Below are 22917 nucleotides of genomic sequence, written 5' to 3'. Positions count from 1 at the left end.
TGCTCTTCCACACACCTAGCACAGAGATCTGCCAGCTGTTAAGCCTACAAGCACTAGTGTAACTTTTTTCATTGTTGGTACTCCAGTCTGCTTCCTCTTATGAAACTCTGCGGCATATTCTGTAGTTTTAGGTAGTAATGCTTTTAATTTCATTTTATGTTAAGGAATTCTTCTAATATATCAAATATACACCGCTTTCTTGTGGTAGATGGGAAGATGCTTAAAATTTAAATATGTCCATCCTTCACTATAGCAACAAGAGACGCAACTGTTCAAGGCCTCTCCCTCCCGCGTTACAGCTCGGTTGCGTAGCAACGCATAAACTTTCAAGAGCAGTTTGACAAGGACAGAGAGACGATGATAAACAAAGGCCGCCTCTAGAGGTTCCTTCTCTTACTGTGTGAGTTGCCCGCGTCTTTGCCACAATAATGTCCAAGGCACATCCAAAGAAAAAGGAGTCATCTTCCAGCAAAGTGTCTTTATCCGACCGGCAGACGGAGTGAGTTCAGTGTAATGAAAGGAGAGACATAGTTAGCTTTAGCGTTAGCTACCATTAAGCCACTTAAGAAGAGATGTACTTTAGTATTTACAGTATTTCTTTCGCTGTCTGAGGGTAAAAGGGAACTGGTTGGGTTTATGTAATAAATCGTGGAGCTGGTTAACTGTGTTGTTAAAAACTCGCACAGAACAAATGAAGTATGTCATAATTTCAGAGCAGCGTCTCTAGCAGCCACTTCCTCTGAGAGCCTAGGAGGTGTGGGGAAATACAGGGTCCCCATTTGGCCCGAGTGGAATGATGCAGACGTCAACAGGGAGAAATGGGACTCAAACAGAGGTCCTGAGGATGGCAAGCCAACCAAGAGTCCTAGTGCTGTAAATATGAAGAGGACAATATTTACTTTTTTAAAATAATCAGTTAATTTATCATTACCCAAACTACCCTGTAAAGAATATATGTAATATGTGTAGCTAGGGTTACGTAAATTGTAAAGTTGTGTTAATTTATGGTTTCTGTACTTCACATTCACTTTGTTCCCTTTTGTATGCAGCCATTTTTTGAGGATCCCGAAGGAAAGCTTCTTCTGCCTCCGTGTTTGAAAGTTCACACCTGGAAGCGCCCAGCAGAGTTTATTGTTGACAAGGTAACCTTCATGCTTCTGTTACCTGCCCGCCTCGATTTTGCACTGAAGACTGCTGTTATACAAAAGGGCTTTCCACCTAGACATCGGCAGTTCATTTCATGTTTATATACCTTGCAAGGTTAACAATGATATACAGGGTCCAGAATATGCGTGCAATAGGTTTACACATGAAATTTTAAGACAATTCCTACTTCCTTTAGCCTTTTCGGCCATTTGTCATTATTGGATACTTTCTAGACTACAGGATAGATCTACTAATAAAAAAGGCAGGCTAAACCTGTTTTAACTTTCTGTGTTTCTTTGCCACACAGTGTGAAATATAGTTATGGAAACATGCTCTCTAGTCACCTCCAATGAAGTTTTAATTGCATCACTCCACTTTTCTGTTACCCCCTTCTTAGTGCAGTATTGAGCAATTACTGCAGGCTTCCTGTTTTTTGTATTAGTCCTTGCCAGGTCACATGCTGCCTTTTCACTCAAGATGTCAAAATCATTTAATTAATTTCATAAAAGAGGAGCAGAGCCGAATCACAAAAGCCATCAGCCATGCAGATGGAGGCAGCAGCTCTTCTACAGCATTCTGTCTTCAGTCTGTTTCCACAGAAAGTATTACTAGATTAGCAACGTTGTTTTTGGATATGGTTTAAATTTGGTTCTTGTTTAGAGTTGCTTGCAATTGTACAAAACGTTTTTTTTTTAATCTTGCAGCCTGCCTCATAGTCAGCTGACCCATTTATCCATATTTAATTAGTAACATGGTAGAAGCTATGAACTTGGTTGTCAAATATTCAGTGCAGACACAGTTCTGGGAGTGTCATAGTAAGGTTACACCAGTTTAGGCCCTGGGTTGAGCTGACTGTGTAGGTCCCTCATTCTTGTGTACTTTAAATTGGTGACCTTTGACAGCAGTATTGTAATGCTGATATGTTATTATAATGAATGCTATGCACACATGCTACTATACACTTTATACTGACTGCAGCTTTTTCTGTGAGTTTTCTGTGACGATTCTCAAGCGAATAAATGTCTTTTATAATTTACCTACAGTGAAAACTCTTTTGCTTTATTTCAGACTCCCACTGTCGTTGACAATCAAATGACATTTGACCTAGTCTCCCCTAATTGTCATCTGCTTTGTAGTGAGGTTAGTATTCAATATTTGTTTTCTACTTTACACTGACTTGTTGTTAGCTGTCATCCATCAGTGCTCAGATAGTCTAATTCCAATGTCAGCAGAGTGATGTCTGACTGACAGAAACAAATTATATGGGGGAAAATGTAATGCCCTTTGTGAATTAAAAATCAGATGATTGAGGGTTTCGCTAACGGATGCAGACCGATTTTCCTCTCTCTTCTCCATCCTGTCTCTGCTCCATGCTCCATGAAGCTGATGAGGTGGATTGTCAGCGAGATCCACATTCTTTGGATGCAGTTTAACTGCCCATCTACAGAGCACGAGGGATGGAGACCTTGGGGGCACATCTACTCTATGTGTAAGGTGGTGAATGGTCATGTGCCACTTTTCAACAGCTATGGCAAATACATCATCAGACTTTACTGGATGGTAAGGATCCAGACAGAATGCAAACACATACTCAGACATGAGTATGGTTCGGAAGAAGCCCTTTTTACTAGTGAGAATTGCTTTGGTTTGACGTTTATGCAGAACTAGAAAATTCTCTTATCGCTGCTTAGGAAGTCGCAGCTTTACAGCAACTGTTTATTAATGAATCTTTTAAAAATAGGCATAGCTGGATTGCAAAACATTGTCATACATTCTTCAACAGACTGCAGGATGTAGCACATGAGTAGGGAGTGGTAGCGGACTGATGGGGGATGTAGGGGGGGAAGGGATGAGAAAGCCTTATCCTCTCAGAGCTCAAATCAATCAGTCTCGCTGCTGTGCCAAAAGTGGCTGGGCTTCATACATTGCCTGATGAATAGATAAGGCTTAACAGGAGTCAGCTGCTTCTCACAGAGCAAAGCTCAAGTTTTATAACTACACTTAGTAAAACCCTGAGAGCAGGCACAGCCTATGAGGATGATAGCGTCGTTCAGTTTGATTATGTGTAAGTGTAAAGACTTCACAGGTTTAAAAACATCGCACAGGAACACAGTCTGAGGGCTTGCATTAGAATCTCTGTATGGCAGACCTTGCATCTTTGTGTCTTTTCAGAGGGAGAGACAATTTGGGTCAACAAGAGAGTGAAAAAGACAGAGTGATATTGTTCTGTGACTGTGACACTGTGACTCTTGCCTTGACAAACAAGACTGACATGGTTGTAGGCAGCCGTCCCCGTGCCAACCTTAGCACGCTAGCAGATGGTTGTTGAGATGGCATTAAGCACCCAGCCCCCATCACCCTCTTCCCATTTCCTTCTCTGTTTTTCCTTAAAGGCTGCTCCTTTTCTCTCAGTCACTTGATTCTTTGTGGTTCCGTGCCTATATTTTTCCGTATGGATCCTGTCAACACTGTGTTCCCATTCCTGCTTTTCTTGATCTGTCCTATAATTTCCCCAATTGCACTGTATTTTCATCCACCGGTCCTTATCTGGGCAGTGGTTTGACGAGAAAAGGGTAGAGCAAGTGAGAAATGGAATATTCGTTCGACCTCTGTGTGGGTTTGCATTACTTGGGTACACTGTTCTGATAGATAAGGAGAACTGCGGATGTGATTATTACCTGCTTTGCTGCGTTTCCTTAAGCAGCGTGAAACTCCCTCAGATGGCCTCCAGATAGACCACAACACAGATAATGGCTTAAGACACAAGCATAATCATGGCAAATGCTAAGGAGAAATGTGGGACAGCAATACCAAAAGGCTGTCCTATCCTGAAGATGCAACCCCAGTTCCAAAAAAGTTGGAACTCCAAAAAAGTTGTTTATTGTATAAAATAACAAAATAATCTGCCAGATAATCATCTAAACAACACAAATCAATTGTTTAGCCCTCTTTTTTGTGGAGCACTCATTTTTTTACGTCGTTTTATTTTTCACTGTCTTTTCTTTCCTTCCTTTCTTTTTTTCAGGGTTGTTGGAGGAAGATATTAGTGGATGATTTTATGCCATTTGATGAGGACAATAACCTGCTTCTCCCTGCCTCTACCTGTCAGTCAGAGTTATGGCCAATGCTGCTGGCTAAAGCTCTAATTAAAGTGGCAAACACAAAGTGAGTTAACATATGTTCAGACAGAAACTTTATAAGTATTTTAGCACTACCCCAAGGAGCTGGGGAAATAATTTATAATCCTAATGTAATGCTGCTTTAGAACAGACCTCGAGTTTTTTGTAAGTAGCAGCGAATAAGGCCACAGTAAAAATACATCACACAGTATGCACCCCAAGACTGTACACTAAACCTAATTTCAGCAGGGTTACTGTACAGTGTTAAATTTTAATTTATTTCAATAAATATATATGGGGATAAACTATATATGCGTGAAAAACGGAGCAAGTCATTAAATCTGCTCACTTTGTTTTTTGTTATTTCCTCCCCGTCTAAGTGCATTGTAGATGTTTTCATGTTTCCAATTTTCACCGTGAAACTTAGTTTCAGGACGTTAATCTCTAAGCTGGCAAACATATGTGTGTTGCCCACATTTGTTGAAAAAATTTGAAGCTTACACACATGCACAAGAACCCCTGCGGAGTGCCATTTGCTGACTTGGCTGTACCTTCCCAGGACTTATCCTGTGTATTTGCCATGGGTGTAATTTGACAGTGTAATTTGGTGGCAGATAGACAATGTTCATGCCTCTGATGGGGCTGTTCTGTTGTCGCTTGAAGGTTGAGACATAGATGTTTCAGCTAGGGCAGAAAATAAAGAGTCTTCCTCATAATAATAATAATAATTTATAAGACATACGTTTTAATATAATAAATGTCTAATTTACCTGTTCAGGTGTTCGCTACTGCTTTTCAGAAAAACTTTTTGTCATTTTTTTGTGAAAGCTGAATATGAGGTCTCGTTCACTTTGGTGCTGAGCAGGATTTTTGGCAGGATTAAAGACTATGGCATTACCATGTAAGTTTTATGAATTTCACTTACTCGAACATAGCATGAACGTGGACTGGACTCCCAAAAGGACCAATTAAAGCAAGGGCAGCTGTCTCTTTCAAGCGAAAATTGTGTGAGAAGGATACCTAATATAGACATTCTTGCACACACACTCCTCAGAATTATTTGAGCAGTTACAAGGTTTACCAACTAATGCAAATTCAACAATGCTGAATGTAGCCTGAACCTAAATTTTTGGTGTTCTTGATATGTATTAAAAAAAAACTATACTATAAAAATGCCCAAGTCAGGATAATGTGACTCTTAGAATACTACTAGGTATCAATGACCTTTGTTGTCCTATTAGCTGTAATTCAAAAGCATGACCGGAAATTAATGACACAATCTAAACACACAGTTCTTTACTATGTTTGAAAACAGAAAGACACATTCAATATTTCTTCTCAGTTAACAGCATTCTCATGATTTAACCACCCTGTCACCAATCACATTAAACACTTATTTCCCGCGTTGAAACCGTCACCTCACATGATCTGTTTGAGAACAGTGCCAGTGCTAAAAACGGTAGTTTGAGTGCTGTATCTGGTATGTTGCATATTTTGAACAAAAGAAAAAAAAAAGTTCTTATGTGTTTGTTTCTCAGTTTGTCAGATGTCTGCGGGGGGATGGACCAGTTCACTTTTATCCACACCCTCACCAGCTGGATTCCAGAAACTCGTCCTATAAAGTAAGGATTTTAATGGTTGACCATACTTTTTGATCTATTGTATGATATGTGCTTTGTATGTTCTATGTCACTTTCTGTTCAATAAATTATACACTGACGGGATGCTTCATTAGTACACCTGTTCAACTGCTCATTAACACAGGTATGTCAGCCAATCACATGGCAGCCACTCATTGCATTTAAGGATGTCAATATGGTCATGATGACCTGATTTAGCTCAAAATGAGCATCAGAATGAGGAAGAAAGGTTATTTAAATGACTTTGAACGTGGTGTATTTGTTGGTGCCAAATGAGCTGGTCTAAGTATTTCAAAAACTGCTGATCTACTGGAATTTTCCCACACAACCATGTGCTCCAAAAAAGAGAAACTATCCAGTGTGGAGGATATTGTCTTGGCAAACTTTAAGCCCCCTAGACATTCAAGCACAACAGCCACCTGAGTATTGCTGTTGACTACATCGATGACTTTATGTAATGTGCCATGACTCAAACCTCGCATCATCTCAAACTGGTTTTGTGAACATGACAGTTAGTTCACTTCACTCAAATGGCCTCCACAGTCACCAGATGTCAATAGATCCAATAGAGCACCTTTGGGAGTGTGGTGGAACTGGAGATTCAGATCATGGATGAGCAGCCAGTAAATCTGTAGCAACTGTGTGATGCTGTGATGTAAATACCAAAATCTCAGAGGAATGTTTGAAGGCAATCGGGGAATCCAGTACTGGCAAAGTGTACTAATAAGGTATCCAGTGGATATACATGGAATATATGTTCCGTTTACTGTGTGTCTTTGTTAACAGGGCTGATATTTTTAATTTTTTTATATAGTTTAAGGTCTGTGGCAAAAATAATGCAGAAAATTGCATCTGTCCTCAGAGATGGAAGGAGATATGTTGTATACTGGAGGGAGAGTAATATCAGTGTAGAACTGCAGCTCATCAGTGATAGAGCTTTAATGGGGCAACAGTATTTGTTGGTGGACCCAGGGAGTGTTATTCTCTGTAGCTCAGCAGGTTAGCTGTTGTTAGTGGGTCGCCTGGGGAATCTTATCAGCACGTGCAATAAATGAGCATGACATTTGTTTGTGTTTCAGACTGATTAATGAAACATGAAGTTGTAGTTACTTATGCACTTGCCCACACAGAATACGCAGGATCTAATATACCTCAGTTACTGCAAGGTAGAAGTTCTGACAATATAAACATAGTAAATAAATATATCATTATGTTAAATATTATGTGACACTGTAAAGTACCCTTAGGATGCTTCTTTCTTTTGCTTGTAATATTCAATTAGACTGCTAAACACAAAGACGGTCAAAAACGCTAAAATAAATAACACATTTACATCCTCTCTGCCTGTACTAATAACAAGTAACTGTATATTAGTGCAGCTAATACTGCCACTTAGCAATATTAGCTCAAGTTGTTTTTATTCATGCACTGCAGCCCTAACCTTTCTAGACATTACCATACTGAGTTATGCATGAGAACTTCAGAATCGTTCGGACCGGACATTAAAGGACTTGGCTTTTCCTTTAAGCTCCACAGTACAAAGTCGATGTAATGTCCGATTGAGCTCATGCAAGAATAGAGAAATTGATTGCATGGAGAAGTCAAATGAAATGAGTTGGTGACACATGTTCATCTCCTGGATGCTCTGTCCAGTCATCACCTGTTTCCAAACCTTTGAAAGTGCAGACTGGTGAAGCTGGTATACCTGAACGACACTACAGACTTTTATTTTTGCTCATTCATTTCTTTGTGAGATGTTCAGGGGGTTTCTTGCATGTACTGGCTGTAGTATCAAGTCCACCTCCCCCACCCGTCCACCTCCACCCCCGAATCAGTGAAAAAGTCAATAATTTCCTTTGGATGCATGCTTGCTTTTTCACATGACTGTGTATACAACAGCCTATTGTATTGCAAACAAAGGGACAGTAATTAGTGAAAATGATCTATACCTATAGACCTTACAAAGGATAACCTTGGAAAAACGCGGGAGCATGGTATAATGGTTGTCAAACAACATCTTTATTGATATATACTCTGGTGTCAAAACTCATCATCAAGGGTACTGGTGACATTGTGAAATGTTTTCTATTTGGGGCAGATAGTTAACAAGTGATTACAGTGAAACTAATATAACCTGCTGTAGCCTGATAATGTTGTCTTTATCTCTCTTTCAGGTCAGTGTACTTGAGAGAAATTTGGGATTTCTTACAACACTCCATTCCTACATTTAAACACCTGGATGACAGTTTGCCAGTGACGAAGCCTGAGCCCACAGATGCAGCTCAAGTGAAGGATTCCACCCTAAGTAGCAGCAAGAATCAGCTACTGGAGTCAGAGCAATGTAAAGGTAGATACTGTGCCTCAGTTAGACACAACAAGTAAGACACAAAGTCACAAAGAGGCAAATAATTATGCAATTATACATACTTGCAAACTTTTGTCTCAATTACACACTCTGCTTGCACATTTAATTGAGTGAGTAAGTCAATGCAGTCAGCCATTACTGTCATAATTTGTATGCACAGAATTGCTTTGCTGCTCAGTTAATTAATTTATCAGCAGAAGGTTTTAGAATCATTTCTGTGTCCTGTGTCTTTGTAACTGTGCTGTATTAATGGATTTATATGTCATGTCTACATTTCCTTTGGTGAATTAACAGCTATATGCAATATATATTTCCTTTCCCAAGGCACACCAGAAGCCAGTCTGTTTCTCACCACAATGACATAAAAAGGACAAAACTGAATTACGTGAAACTTGGTAGAGAGGTAGAGGAAGGTCTGCTTAATTTAAATACGGAGGTCCTGCTTAAAAGTTCACAAGTATAGAGTTAATGCTTATAGAGCTAAAGAAATCCAACTTGTAGCAATCACAGTTTTGGTCTAGGGATTTACTTTAGGACAGGACAGGCTTAAGACCTAAAGTCACTACTTTGCTGTACTTCAAAATGCCAAACTTTCTGAACTCCGTTGTCAGCCCTGGGGCCTCTTTCATGTTACATCAAGAATAACTTCCTGTCTTTTGTGAGGTCTGCCGCCCATATATTATGGAGTGCAGAGGGTTAATGTGTGTATGGTGGACCATGAATAAACCAGCAGAGGGAGCTTTAGAAGGGTAAATTATTTGGTGCTCCCGCAGGGCAGGAGAGCTTCCCCGGTCAACTGTGGGAAGATAAAAGTGAAACGTCCTCACAAATGTATTTGTTGCTTGGAGTTGTTTCAGGCCATAGCAGAAATACAATGCTTTTTAAGGCTGTACAGTTCATTTAAATGCTTTGCTCAAAATGCTAATTGCGTGGATAAATTAGCTAAGGTCTTGGTGTTGCATATTAAAGGTGAAGGGGCAAAACAGGTAATTATGAGGTAATTATGTGGAAGAAAAGCTTCCTCTTGTATTAAAACCTGCATATGTAATATTCAGAGTATTGAATTCAGAAATCCTTTTGTGATGTTTTGCTATTTTCAACTTCTATATAAATTAAAATCTATCTTTGTTTTGCTCTCACATTCACCCACCTGCTCTTTCTGACAGTAGACTGTTCCCTGTGCTCTGCTACAGTCTCACTTGTTTGGAATAACTCAAGTGTTGCATATTAACATAATGTAATGTCATGCATGTGAAGGTGGTATTACTTCACAAAACATTTTCTGCTTGAGGGAAATCTGCTGCATTGTCCTTTTCTACGTATGCAAACACTAAAAGACCCTACACGTTTCTTCTATTTCGCTGTTTTGGTGCTTACTGTGAAATTCCAGTGAAATGCAGAAATTAGTAGTCAATGTGACAACAACTTCTCTTTTCAATTTTTAATGTGTAGCCTTTATATTAGCCTGGCGGTGTTCCCATCACTCTTCACCATGGTCGGCCAAATTGATTTTCCATGTCTCCTGGCCCATGTGCTCTTATATGATATACTTTTAAGATGCACTAAAGGGGGAAGAACTCCCTAAAGAACCTAAATATAGCCTCATTGTTTATACCCGTGGAGGACAATAGTGTTTTTTAATGTAATCTTTCTAGTCTGGGAAAATAGGGGTAAATGTAATAAAAGGATAGAGTGCAAATAGAAATACACAATGTATCGCCAACTGCTGCACCTCTAAGAAAAAACAAACATACAGCACGTGGAACACAAAAATTAGAAAATACACAGATATATAGGTCAACAATCTTCTTATAGTGTGAATGTGAGAGAGAGAGGGTGGGAGTATCTGTGTCTTTGTCTCAGATGTACTTGATAGTGAAGGTGTAAAGCCGCAATAACGCCCCCAGGAGCCAGAGGCAGACTGGCTTGATACCAGGACAACCGTGCAATCCACAGCTCCCAAGAGTACCGTAGACTTAAGGTCACACTTCTCTGCGACATCCCCGGAGGAAGGCCACACGACCAAAGGGTGAGAGGACCAGAGGCAACGGGAAGTTGACCCTGCTAGAGGCGGGCCACCCTTGCACGAGTTGAGATCCAGGTCCCAAGGAGGAGGTCCAAGCCAGGAAGTCGGCCAACGACCACACCAGAACATCCAGCCATGCACCGTGGAACCAACAAACAGAGAAGCCTCCAGTGGGGAGCGTTGACCATGTCCCACAGGGGCAAAGGCTCAGCGAGCTCCAGCCATGCACACACACACTCATACAGGCCGTTCGCTCACTCACTCTCACCTAGCAGTAGGTTTAAAAAATTATTTTCCGATTCAAATCGATTTTAGCTTGAATAACGTGATATTGATTAATTAAATCCTGAATCGATTTTTAAATATAAATGTATTTTGCCAGAAACGCCAGAATCTCAGGTTAAAGCTCACAAAACTATTTGAGAGCAGGTAAACACATTCGGCACAAAGATGTAAACACGGATCGTGCACCCAACAGCACATAAACAGACACGCCATCGGGTGGTGAAAGCTGACATCTCAGAGATTCTGATGCCGACAGGTTTCGTCACTCTCTGACCAAAATTCACGTCACCAGCAGCAAAAGAAGATCAAAGCTACACTTCACATTTAATAAACATTGTCATTAATTCCCTCTTGCTTTTGCTGTTTAAACACACGATAAAATCACACTTCCTGCACAGCTCTTTCTCTCTCTCATTGTACTGAATAGAATAGTTTGCCATCTCAAATCTCTGTTTTCTTCATTATTCACTTGCTTATTAAACATCAGTCTAGTGTTGTGTACAGTGCTATCGGCCTGTTGTTTTTTTTTCTTTTTCCAACAAGAAAGCCTAATTTTGACTGTTTAATACCAAAGAAATTTAAACTTTGTAAAATCATGGCAAATTGCAAAACGCTTGGCTGTGTCTCTAATAAAACCTCTGTAACTTCGCTCTGCTTCACTTCAGCAGCATCAGGTAATGTTCATATGTTGATTCATGGTTTTCTTCTGTTTTTGATGCACTGCAGAATATTTTTAAGGGGGTTATCTGCTATAAAAAGCCAGACCAGGGAAATTTCCTTCATGTTTTTCTGTGTTTTATCCTCAGTTACTTTGACACAAAGGCATCTGCTGTGATGAAGTCTCACACGTGTCAGCTTTGTTTTTATACATAGATATAAAAATATGGATATGTACTGATAAATGATCAGAATTATAATATTTCTAACAGTCTGAATCAAAATTGAATCGAATCGGGACCTTGTGAATCGGAATCGAATCGATTATAGAAATCAGTGACGATAACCAGCCCTACACTCACCGACCCACTAATGACACATAGAAAGACATAAAGACACATGTACACATATTGACCCCCTCCCCTTAGAGGTGTTGGCGAGCAGGTGCTGCCGCGAACCAGCAGCAAACTGGGACAAAGCCAAAGCGTACCACAAACTGCCTGTACGACCCCCATTCCAGGCAGGGGGTGTGAAACAGGTTGTAGGAAGCTATTTTGTGTATGGTATTTTTTGTCAGCTCTGCTTTCTCTTTTGTTGGATTTAATTTAATTGTTGTGTGGCGCTTTCACTATATTGATGTTACTATTTAGAATCAATCACATTTAGTCTAAAATTAGTTGTATATTAACACTTATGACAATGCAGTTTAACTGTACCTGTTATTCTTCATTGCGTGTGTTTCTCAGCAGACCCTGACATAGTGGTTTGTGCTGCCTGCTACCCTTTTCAACTACATAACGGTTCCTTTGGGTTTCGCCAAATGGTATGTCTTTTTAATATTCCTCCTAAAATGTTGACCACGTATATATGTTGACTCATAATGTGCAATTTTTAGTCTTCAGACTTTTGGAACTATGAAATTTCGATTTCACTTGCTAGAGATTGTAGTTAGGTATTTAGTGCAAATTTGCGAGGATACAAATTCACATTTTGATGTAACTGTAACATGCACATCGTGACAGGTTTAAAGTATATATACACAAATTTTATGTAATGATTTCATATACTGTACTGTGTCTTGAGTCAAGACTCATTTCTTTATATTTATTTAACTGTAATTTTCTAAAGGCTCCTGAGAAATAGTTCTGCAGGCTCTCCAAAGGTTTTTTGTATGTTAACCCACTTAACATGTAACTATGAATCATCCAAGCATTAATAAAATCACCTAATTCACAGAATGAACCAGTGTTGTATCCACACAACTTAGCAAAGAACCAGTTTCAAATGGTATCTTTAGGCACTTTGTTACAAGTGGTCTGTTACAAAAACACATAATTTGTTCCCATTTCCTGAGCTTAATCTTTGAAAAATGTGAATGATAACAGAGTTTGACAGGCATAAAACAAATAAATAAAAAATCTGACATATTTCAGCATAATTAGCAGTTTATCCTTAAAAAATCTGAGGCCTGAAAAATGTTTATAGCAAATGAACAGTATCTGAAAGTCTTGTGCTTAAGTAATATCCAGCAAAGATCTGGCACAGGACCTGAGAGACACACTCTAGACCCTTTACTTGAGCCATCTACTGTTCGTTGAAAGCTCATCAGAAATGGTCTCGGTGGAAAGCTGGCTGTCAAGAAGCCATTCTCTAGAAAGGGAAACAGCACAAAGGGCTGAGGTATGCCAAATTACACAAGAACTGGACTGAAATTCAGTAGCAACAGGTCTGATGGAAAATTTCCAAGTTTTACATTTTTGATTTAAAATGCCACCAGTATGTATGGTGGGGTTCATGACAGTGAGTGTCTACAGTTATCTGTAAAACATACTGACACACTGGAGTCTCTGTCATGGTTTGGGCCAGTTGTGTCGGAGATCTTTTCAAAATTGATGGTAAATGGACTGGTGCTTATATAGCTCATTGGCAGGGGTTCCAATTGTCAACAGGACAGTAATCACAAGCACACTGCCACTGCAGTAATTATACCTGGGTGGAAAAACACACAATGAAACTCAGTCAGGGATTGGCCTCCCCAGAGCCTGTACCTCCACATTATTGAAGCAGTGTGGGATCATCTTGACAGAGAAAGGAGCAAAACACATGCAAAGAAGAGCTTTAAACGTCCTTCAAGAAGCCTGGAGAACTATTCCTGAAAAGAAATTTTTCCCAAGAGAGTTCAGGCTATGATGTTTAAAAAAGTGATCATACCAAATATTGACTTTAAAGCTCATTAGAATTGTGCAATTGCTGTTTTTGCCTTACATACTGTATTTTCATGTATTTTGGCAGATGTGTCTGAACTTATTGCCTGAATGATTCTGTCCTCCATGCTAATATGTCGCTATGTTTTTAAACTAACACCTTAGATAATCACACAATATTGTTAAAATGCAGTGGGTGTTAAAGATTAAAAAAATGTTTACTATATACACCCCTAAACCTGATTGGAGAACAGTTTCTAATTATCTGCCAGAGTATTTTTTAAATATTAATGGTTGACTCCTGCATGCATGATTTCTGTGTATGTGTGTCGGTTATGCAGGCTAATTCCTCTGAATTTCTACGTCGTTATGGCCTCTCCTTGCTACACAGCCATGCTGTCCTGTTGACTCGTACCCGCGCATGCCCGCTAGAGTCACCACCCAAACCTCCACCTGTGCCCCGTTGGAAACTCATCCGTCAGCCCAAGGAGATCTTGGTCACTGCTGAACCAAAGAGTAAGTTAGAGGAAGATTGAAACAGGAAATGAAAGATGTTAAAATTAAGTTTGGAAAAAAGGCGGTGAAGGAGAATCAGGAGGAGTATGCAGGGGAGGATATCAAACAAATAGAAAAGCACAAATTATGCGATAGCGTGTAGGTGAATGTCATAAATAAATATGACTCCAACGAAAAGTGAGTGTTAATGCAGGAGATTTAGAACCTGCACTAGAGAGGGCATGCAGCACCGCATGCTGAAATGAAAATAGGAGTAGGGCAGCTACATTATTTCAGTTTTGAAAATAGCTGCTGGCTCAGGTATATCTGACATCAGCTGATCTCTGAGTGAAAAACAGAAAATGAAGTAAAAAGAGTCCGAGTGTGAAAAATCGGTGCTGGCATGATATGTAAAGGTTTTTTTTCTCTCCCTTTTTTTGTAGAGATCCCTTTGTCAAAACCAGAGCAGTTCATTGAGGTTGCCAGCCCTTTTCTCTCCTACCGTACCAGGAGCAGCGGGGGCTCAGTTCCAGAGCCGTGCGTACACTGAAACTGATACATTTATAAATAACATTTTCTTCTCTCCTTTCTGATGTCTTTCAGTAGTCTATAGGTAACCTGAGCCTGACCTCTTTATAGAAAAAGGAAAGCATGATAACAGCTTCCATATGGAGGTCAATAAAGTACATCACCATTATCATAATACACCATTATCACCTGTTTTTTTTTACGATCTTACTTAACCACCATCTCGACTCTCTGTTATGAATGCATTCGTAGTAATTGAGAAATGTGAACTATGGGAATTTTGCTTTTGTGTTTTACAACCCACAGTGGAGTAAAGATTAGAGATTTGCTCCTTTTGCTACCGTAATACTATATATTTTTGTATCAACAAAGAAAAATGGCAGATTATAGAATGCAATGAGATCTGTGCATGGTATGATTATGATATGTTACATTTGCACACAACTTGGTGCTTGAATACGTGTCTTTATGTGTCAGAGAGACCAAGCAAAACACTCCCAGGAAGTGTTCCCACAGATCCCCTCTGGTCTCCATTACTGAGGAAGAGGAGACTGAATGTCAAGAAGGCCTTGAGCTTGACGCGGCTGAATGCACCACTAACTCACCAAACTGCACTGACAAAATGGAGGTATATAGCATTATGGTCCACGAGGGCGAAATATTTTCAGATTTCACAAATATTTGCAAACAAAGCATCGTTGTAGAACCGCTGTTATCCCTCAAATAGAATTTAAGCATCTGTGACCTGTTGGAATGCCAAAAAAGGAATGAATGAAGACATTATTTTATTTCTGCAAAAAGATTTGTTGCCCTTTGTCATGTCTTCATTTCATTGCTTTCCTGTTGCCTCACTCGTCTCTCTGCCCTGCATATATGCGGTCAAAGGCTATTCAGAGTAGTTCTGTGTGTCAGTGACAACACGGCTGCCATCCCCCAGTCTCAAAGTCACTTCTGTTGTCTCCCAGCCAGGCCACTACTGACCAGGGGCACATCTGCACTAAAGAGAGAACCAGCTAGAAAAGGGAAATAACAGGGGGTGGGGATTCATTGTAGCAGACACATGCAGACAAAGAGAAGAGGGCAGAAACAAAGATAACAAAGACTAAAAAAAAGGGTGGACAACTCTATTGTTCAATTAAAATTTTTTTAGGGGAACTAAAAAAAATAAGAAAATATAAACAGAGTCACATTTGCACTGAAATAGATGAAAGCGGGGCAAGAAACTGGGAAGCGGGGAAGAGAGAATCTCTGGTGTGTGGTGGTGGTGAGCTGAATGCGTGGGTTTCATGCAGGGAGAGGTCATGTACTGTGCTGATGAAAAAAGCAGCGCAATTAGATGATGAGCCATCAGTGTCTGCGTCTCCTGGGGGCTTCATTATTACACTTCACTCCTAGCATAGGGGAAAAAATAGAGTTCATATTAATCGCCCTCTTGTGTAACTGTGACCAGTTATAGAGCGGTTAGGTTAGGGCAGTGTGGACATGCTAATTTGATGTGTCGTTTGATGTGTGTGCAGGCGTGTGTGTGTGTGTGTCACATGGGCCACATTTATCTAAAGTGTGTGTTCCTGCTCTTGACAAGCACATGGCAGGGTCACGTGTTGACAGACTATAAATGACATGAGAGGGGTTTTTTCTTTTGTTTTTTTTTTTGATCCAGCTCTATATTTCTATGAGAGAAGAAGGTGCCTTCACATGATGTGCGTAATACCCTAAATGCCCCACTCTCTCAACCGTAGTGTGGGTTAGAGCATTATGTTTCAACTTCTAATATGAGTATGGTAGTCATTAAACAACCAAGCACCTGCATAGTTTCAGTTTGCATCACTAATTACAGTTTATCTCAGGGGGAGAATGTTAAATTAGTTAAGAGTACATTGGAAATGCTTTAATTTGTCTGTGCAAAAATAAAACGGTGGGGTGGCTTTTGATAATGCCATCTTTCTCCCATCATGACTGTGATTTCTTTTGTGGAAAATTGCTGAAAAGCCAAAAGCAGCAGCTAAACTCCTAGGAGCCCTGTGTGTAAATTGTGTCTGTCTCAATATCTCCTTAGTCTACACAGGTAAAACAAGCAGCGCACCAAAGTGCCGTGCTGTCAGTGAACAGGACCTACCACAGACTGGAGCTTGAAAGCTTAAAGTTTTATGCACACAAGACACGTTGACATACGCGCTGACATTTTTGCAGCAGGAAAGTGTTGCTATACAGTGATGAAGAGGAGGTCAAGTGTGCCTCCCAATCACAATGCCTCTTTCCGTCTGTCTGGGTCTCTGGGTACTTATTCAAATATGCGGTGACTCACATACAGAGACACACACACTCACTCTGACTCATCAGAGAGTCTTGGCAGGGGTTGCTTTGAAGTTACACGACATGAAGATATATAATTCTTCTTCGGAGCTGAGTAAACTGTTGGACGTTCACCAGAATTTTCCCAGAGGGGAGCATTGTTTGAAATACATTTAAAAAAAAAAAAATCTTTTAAGGAGGTGGGGAGGCTGGAGGAAAGTTGGAGCCAGCTGATATTGGTGTACTAATTCTTGCACTTCTCTTTGATAGCTCTAATGCTCTTTTAAAGACCGCAGCATCTTCCTTCTTGCTCACACCAAACATAATGCTACTTGAAGCATATGATAATAACTAATTAGCTATGTTTCTTTATTGTGCTGGCCAGATAAGCATGACATCAGGACTGTTTAGTAAATCCCCTCTCAGAGAAGCAACACACTAAACAACATTATAACTCCTCATCTGTCACTGACAGTCGGGGTAAATTAGAGCTGGTATTCCCTGTTGGTGTTTTTAGCAGGGGGAGGGGCAGACCCTGTCACATTAAACCGTGTCTCAGTGTTGGGTGAGAATGGCCCAACACCACAGCTGGCATGGAATCACTAGAGGGTGGAGGCGTATCTCTGCCAGTGCTACTCTGTCAGCAACACGCAGTTCATGCCTCTCTCACTTTCTCTTTTTTCACTCTCTCGTTGTCCCTTTAGGTTACTGCAGAGGACAAGAAGAACAGTGATGACATCTCCAATGGTAAAAGCTGTTCCTTTGCAACACCAGGCCCCTAATGCGAGCTGTCTTTGAATCCCAACATAAGATGGCTTTACCCGAGGTCAAATATTAGACTGCCACAAATAACAAATGCCCCTTATTTTCAGTTTTTTCTGGATTTTTTATGCAGTTGACATATGTTATGGAGGTCTTCATTACTGTTTGACTCGAACGGCATCCGTGCATCATAGTCCCAATTAATGTAATTAGACGTATTTTTATCTCTTGCCTCCAATCCAACCATCGTCCTCTCCGTGCTTGTAGCGGTTGGTCAAGACGTTTTGAAAAAGATAGGACTGAAATTATGCTTTGTGACAACCGGCCAATTCCCTGCCTCCTCTCTGCCCCCGTTTAGTTGCTTAGTAACACCTGCAGTTTGAGTTAACGGACCACCATTGCTCAACAGCAGAGACGGTGGCCCTCGCCACCTCAGCTTTCTGATCAGACTCTCGCTTTAAGTAGAGCTCGGGGGCAGACTGTTTGTATGTGTATGGGTGTGCATGTGTGTGTTTTTTGGGGATATGTGCATATGTCTATGAGATGCATTGAGATAGTGGGAGTCGGTGAGTGGGAGTGAGGATGTGCATGTGCGCTTACACTGTGCCATTATGTGGGAGTTTGGCCAATTCGGCTCGCTGTGTTTAAGATAATGATTTGAGTCTAGGATAACTTGCTATGAGTCACAAAAGGAAAAGCGTTTAGTTACTGAATTTTGACAAAGAGGATATCAAGAATTTTACCCAGTGGCTCCACTTTCAGCTAGGTGTCTATATTCTACATGCATACTACGTTATACCAAATGACTAACACAAGAAAATGCATGTATATAAATGTATTATTACTCAGGAACGGTGCCACCTTATGTTCAATTTAAACTTTATTTGCAGATAGGCCCCAAACTGAAATCAAAGAGCCTGTAACTGAGGAATCCTACTATGCGACTAACAAGCCAGTCCTACAGAAGACCTGGGTTGACCTGGAGGACTTTGATAAATGCTTTCAGTGAGACACATATACATACATGCAGAAATAGGTTCTGATTAATATCATAATCGCTCATGCTAAAAAATAAAATAAAGTAAGCGGGGTTATTTGTATTCTAATTTCAGGACTCTCTTGGTGTTTCATAAGCCACAGACTTACCAGCATCATATTCAGAAATCACATTTTAAGGTACAGACTGTGCAAGTTCTATCTACGGGACTAAACTTTGGTTTTATTTTCCCACGTAACTGAATGTGCTTTGACATACAATTAGTAATTGTACGGGACATATTGTGATTAACTAAGCTGGTTTTATCTGCAGAATACTGTCCTCTCCAAAACAACAGTAGCCGTCAAATGCAGTGGATCATCCACACAGACACTTAGCTCCGGATCCCTTGCTGTAGCAAGCCCTGAAGTAAGCATGTAAACAACAGCAACACTCCAATATGCATACTAAGAATTGTCTCGACTTGTTATTCTGAAATTCATACTTTCTGACCCTTTTGGTCTCTGTCAGTCTTCCCCTCTCTTTGTCTCCTGCTTTGCCTTTCTCAGCAGCTGCTTTTTCTGACATTACTTAAGTCTTTGTCTCTGTATCTCTCATTTAGGTGCCAACTATGAAGCCTCCACCTGTTTTTTGTTTTTACTTCTGTTTATTTGAATCCCCCACTGCAACCATGCTCCCTTCTCTTCTCTGAATTTTCCTCCAACTGCTCCTCCACTAAGCCACCGTTCTATTAGTTTATCTTCCATGTCTCCCGACGGCTTTCTGCTCTTTCTCTCTTCCACTTGTCCTTCTCCGTGTTTGTGTTTCTTCCAGCAGTGTCCAGAGGTGAGAGGCACTTATTACCTGTGTGTGGACAGCCTGCAACCTTCCCAGATCCTCATCAGCTTCTCTTCTCTTCTTCTCTGGGGACATGCAGCTGAGGAGAGTAAGGGCTTATCAGTGCACAGACACAGACACACATACATGGAAACACAAACACTAACTTTCCTCGCAGGTACAAACCGTGCATCAAAGACATATTTAATCTACATTTTGGGTTATTTTTATTTTTATTTTGTGAAACCACTGTAATTTTGTTCCCTGCAGAGTGCCACCAGTGCATTTATTTTTTTACTCCACTTTCACAGAACAGGAAATGTCAGCAGCACGTAGGTCTGCAGTTCTCATCGCCGTGCCACACTCCTGGACAAGTCTGCAGTCTCAGCTGCCAGTTCTCTCCATCAAGACCACCTCCACAAAGGCAGCTGTGTTAAACTTGCCCTCGGGGTAGGACAGCACTGATTTATATTAAGAACTGTAGAGTATTTTGATCAAAATGATAGTCTTAGATTAAATTTGCAGCAATGCCTTTGTAGTATCATCGTACTGTACTTATTATGCTCCATTGTTTCTTTTGCCTAGGATTTTGGTGATGCTATGATTTCCTAATAACACATTACACTCAACACACAATACTAAGTAAAAGCATTACAATTGTATCCATTCTAATCTCATCCTTATGTAGCTTTAAACCTTATCTTCTGACTTCATTGTCAAGTTATGTATTGAAACAAAAAATCAGCTGTTTTAGCATTTCTTAACACTTCAATTCTCCTCCTTCACATTTACTCTCATAATCCTAAATTACCCTAAGCGGTATGTAATTGTCATCACGGGAACTTGTTCTAATAATGGTGAATTTTTCCTTTTTTGTACAGCACCTGTGAGATCTTTTGACAAAGAAAAGAAAATGTTCATGTTTCACACTTGTTGGGATTTATACAGCTGAGCAAAGATCTGTTCTGCATAGCTGTAGAGCATGCTGCAGAGGGTACCCTGCAGAGGATATCTTGCCTACCTCAGATGCTCTGAAAAGCAGTAAAAAGCATCTGTCCTAGTCTCTATTATTGGGTGTGACTTGGCCTAGAAGCAGAGGGCCTAGTTTCTGGGGTCAGGTGCAGGTATGGAGGAGTGCAATTACCACTGAGCCATAATCACACACATAGCACTCAACTAACCATGCCCATAAACCTCATAGTATTAGCTCTCCAAGACATAATATCTGATCTTGCTTCTGGGCAGCAATCATTTTAAAGCTCTCTTTGTATGCCCATTTTCATATGTTAAACTTTATGGTCTCGCCATTCACATGCTGATCTGTTAATGTTAAAGAGGTTTTTTTCCATTATAATCTTGTTTTTAAGTCTCTTTTGTCTCAGTTTCTGTTTTAGTTTCTTCTCACTGTCTTCTCTCCCATACGCCTTATCTTCTTTTGTCTCGCTCGCATTTATTTCCCTTTTGAATGTTTCCACAGTACTAGCCCAGCTCTGCCTCAGTGCTCATCCATCTAGTTAGGGCTGTAATGGCTAAATTATGTAAAGCTAATGGGGCCAAGAAAGTGGAGCTCCACTCTCTCATGCCTGACCAGGCCTTGTGAACTCAGTTTGGTATTTGGTGGAGAGGACATTAGGCTACTGCACATCTGACTGTCTGACCTAGTCAGTATTATTTGACAGGAACATAGCTCCTCTAATGCAAAAAAAAGAAAAGGAATTTCTCTTTGATTTTGTAGCTTCTGTTAACAACTGCATGAATTACAGGACCCACGTTTTTGCACCAGACCATCACATTGTAACTAGTTAATGAGTGCTATTCACGTTCTCTGTCAGTAGCTTTAATTGTTAAATACAGCAAAATGTAAATAAAAACAAAATGCAGAAACACATTTTTTTTGAAATGTGGTTGTAGGACAAAAATAGTTGGTGATTCTACACAAATAGTTTGATTTTCTTTTGATTTCTTTATCCTAGATAGTTTTATAGTTGAATCTAAGAAGGAAACGTCACTCTGTGGTTGAACTAATGGCAACACGTCAGGCCCGGTGTGGACAGACTGAAGGTCACAAGCCAAATAGGCTGGAAACCACAGGTTTTAGGAAAGTGCAATGAATGAGTGATTGCTTTCAGAATGCAAATTTTTTTTTGTGCTCTTCCCATCAGGCGGCATGTGCTGTGCATCCACATAAATGCAGCATTGGGTTACCATGTCCACCTCTGCAGCAAGACACCATTTATCTTTGGAGAAGAAGAAACCATCATGCCACACCTTACAAAGGTGCCTTTATTTATGACAATGATGGTAATTCCATTGTAGTAAATGGGTGGCTTTCTGAGCGGTGGCGCTCCTTTCAGAATATTATCGTGCAGCCGTATTCTGCCACATGCTGCTACTAAATAGATGCACATTCACATTTCTGATATAAGATTTGACATGTAAATGGCTTTCTTTCTTTCTTTCTTTCTTTCTTTCTTTCTTTCTTTCTTTCTTTCTTTCTTTCTTTCTTTTTTATCTCCAGGAAAATTTTCACAAAAATAGAAGTGATCGCTTTGATGATACAGTATATGTAAATAGAAAGGGTCAAAGGGGCGCATACTGACTAAGAAATATAAGGGGTGGTTAAACACATGGAGAAACTAGCCCTCATGGTGTTCAATTTAAGCACATCTGTCATGATATTTTGTGGTGAAATCACTGGAACAGAATAAAATAACGGGAAACTAAAGAGAATATGTGCTTTTTATCCTACCTCATGACATTTTTTTTTTTTTTAAAAGCAGAGCTTTTTGGAACATAGTGACAAAGAGGATAACATTGCCCTTGTTGCAATCTCCTCACTGTGGCATTTTGAAACTGGGCTTACTCCAGCTTCAATTTAAAAAATCACATCATGTTAGTGACTCTGCTCTCACACATTTTCTCTTACCTTTGTATAGCTGAATTTATATTTTTCATCTTTCTTTTGTCGATTGTGTAGCCTTAGCCCATCACTGTTTATGTGCATATAGCAAATGTTCTATAAGCAATTCTGATTTGATCACCATGGAAGTGCACGAGATTGTAGCATGATACACTGTCCTTGTTTACTTTCTGTCTGTGTAAACTCCCAACACTAAATAAAACTGAGATGCCTCCCAACTGTTCTTCTCTTTTAATAGGAAAGTGCCCATTTCACTGAGCAGGCCTCTTCCATCTTTAGGGCCCTGTCCAGATTGGTGGCTTCTTTTAGTGATAAGCAGCAGCAGCCAGCACTAAGAAAGGGTCTGGAAGAAACTCACTGTCCCAGAAACATCAGCACCACCCAGGAAAAATGGGAGCACTGCAAGGTAGTTTGCTCATAGGTACACACAGATTCTATGTAGAGTGCATAGCTCAGCATCCTTTATACCTTTGGCAAGTCATTGACAGTTGACAGCTGCTAAATCTATATGTTGAAAAATTCGTTTTACAGTTGTTAGGCCATGTCTTTAATTTAGATTAGATAAATTACATTGATTTATGACTTTGAATGACCAGAAACTTAATTTATTATTGAACAAATATGTTTGGCTGTTATAGAAAATTAGTGTTGCTTAATTGACATTG

General features: G+C 40.0%; 1 protein-coding gene across 1 annotated transcript in view; it reads left to right on the top strand.

The window, feature by feature from the left end:
* Window positions 1-428: 428 nt before the first annotated feature.
* The window catches only part of adgb (androglobin), a 36648-nt gene continuing 14159 nt past the window's right edge, over window positions 429-22917 (top strand). The window contains exons 1-20 of the mRNA XM_085373254.1: window positions 429-499; window positions 714-873; window positions 1050-1142; window positions 2215-2286; window positions 2530-2706; window positions 4172-4311; window positions 5804-5887; window positions 8080-8252; window positions 11985-12061; window positions 13784-13958; window positions 14381-14474; window positions 14943-15093; window positions 17462-17504; window positions 18410-18524; window positions 18632-18695; window positions 18829-18924; window positions 19330-19441; window positions 19644-19782; window positions 21495-21609; window positions 22491-22658. Coding sequence (XP_085229380.1) covers window positions 429-499; window positions 714-873; window positions 1050-1142; window positions 2215-2286; window positions 2530-2706; window positions 4172-4311; window positions 5804-5887; window positions 8080-8252; window positions 11985-12061; window positions 13784-13958; window positions 14381-14474; window positions 14943-15093; window positions 17462-17504; window positions 18410-18524; window positions 18632-18695; window positions 18829-18924; window positions 19330-19441; window positions 19644-19782; window positions 21495-21609; window positions 22491-22658 — 2319 coding nt within the window. The remainder of the gene's footprint in view (window positions 500-713; window positions 874-1049; window positions 1143-2214; window positions 2287-2529; window positions 2707-4171; window positions 4312-5803; window positions 5888-8079; window positions 8253-11984; window positions 12062-13783; window positions 13959-14380; window positions 14475-14942; window positions 15094-17461; window positions 17505-18409; window positions 18525-18631; window positions 18696-18828; window positions 18925-19329; window positions 19442-19643; window positions 19783-21494; window positions 21610-22490; window positions 22659-22917) is intronic.

Source organism: Diplotaxodon limnothrissa, linkage group LG15 (assembly GCF_057381915.1).
Source record: "Diplotaxodon limnothrissa isolate DT_005_m linkage group LG15, D_limnothrissa_male_GT1.1, whole genome shotgun sequence".
Taxonomy (NCBI): domain Eukaryota; kingdom Metazoa; phylum Chordata; class Actinopteri; order Cichliformes; family Cichlidae; genus Diplotaxodon; species Diplotaxodon limnothrissa.
The sequence above is the reverse complement of the archived record's forward strand: the minus strand, read 5'-3'. Positions and strand labels throughout refer to the sequence as shown.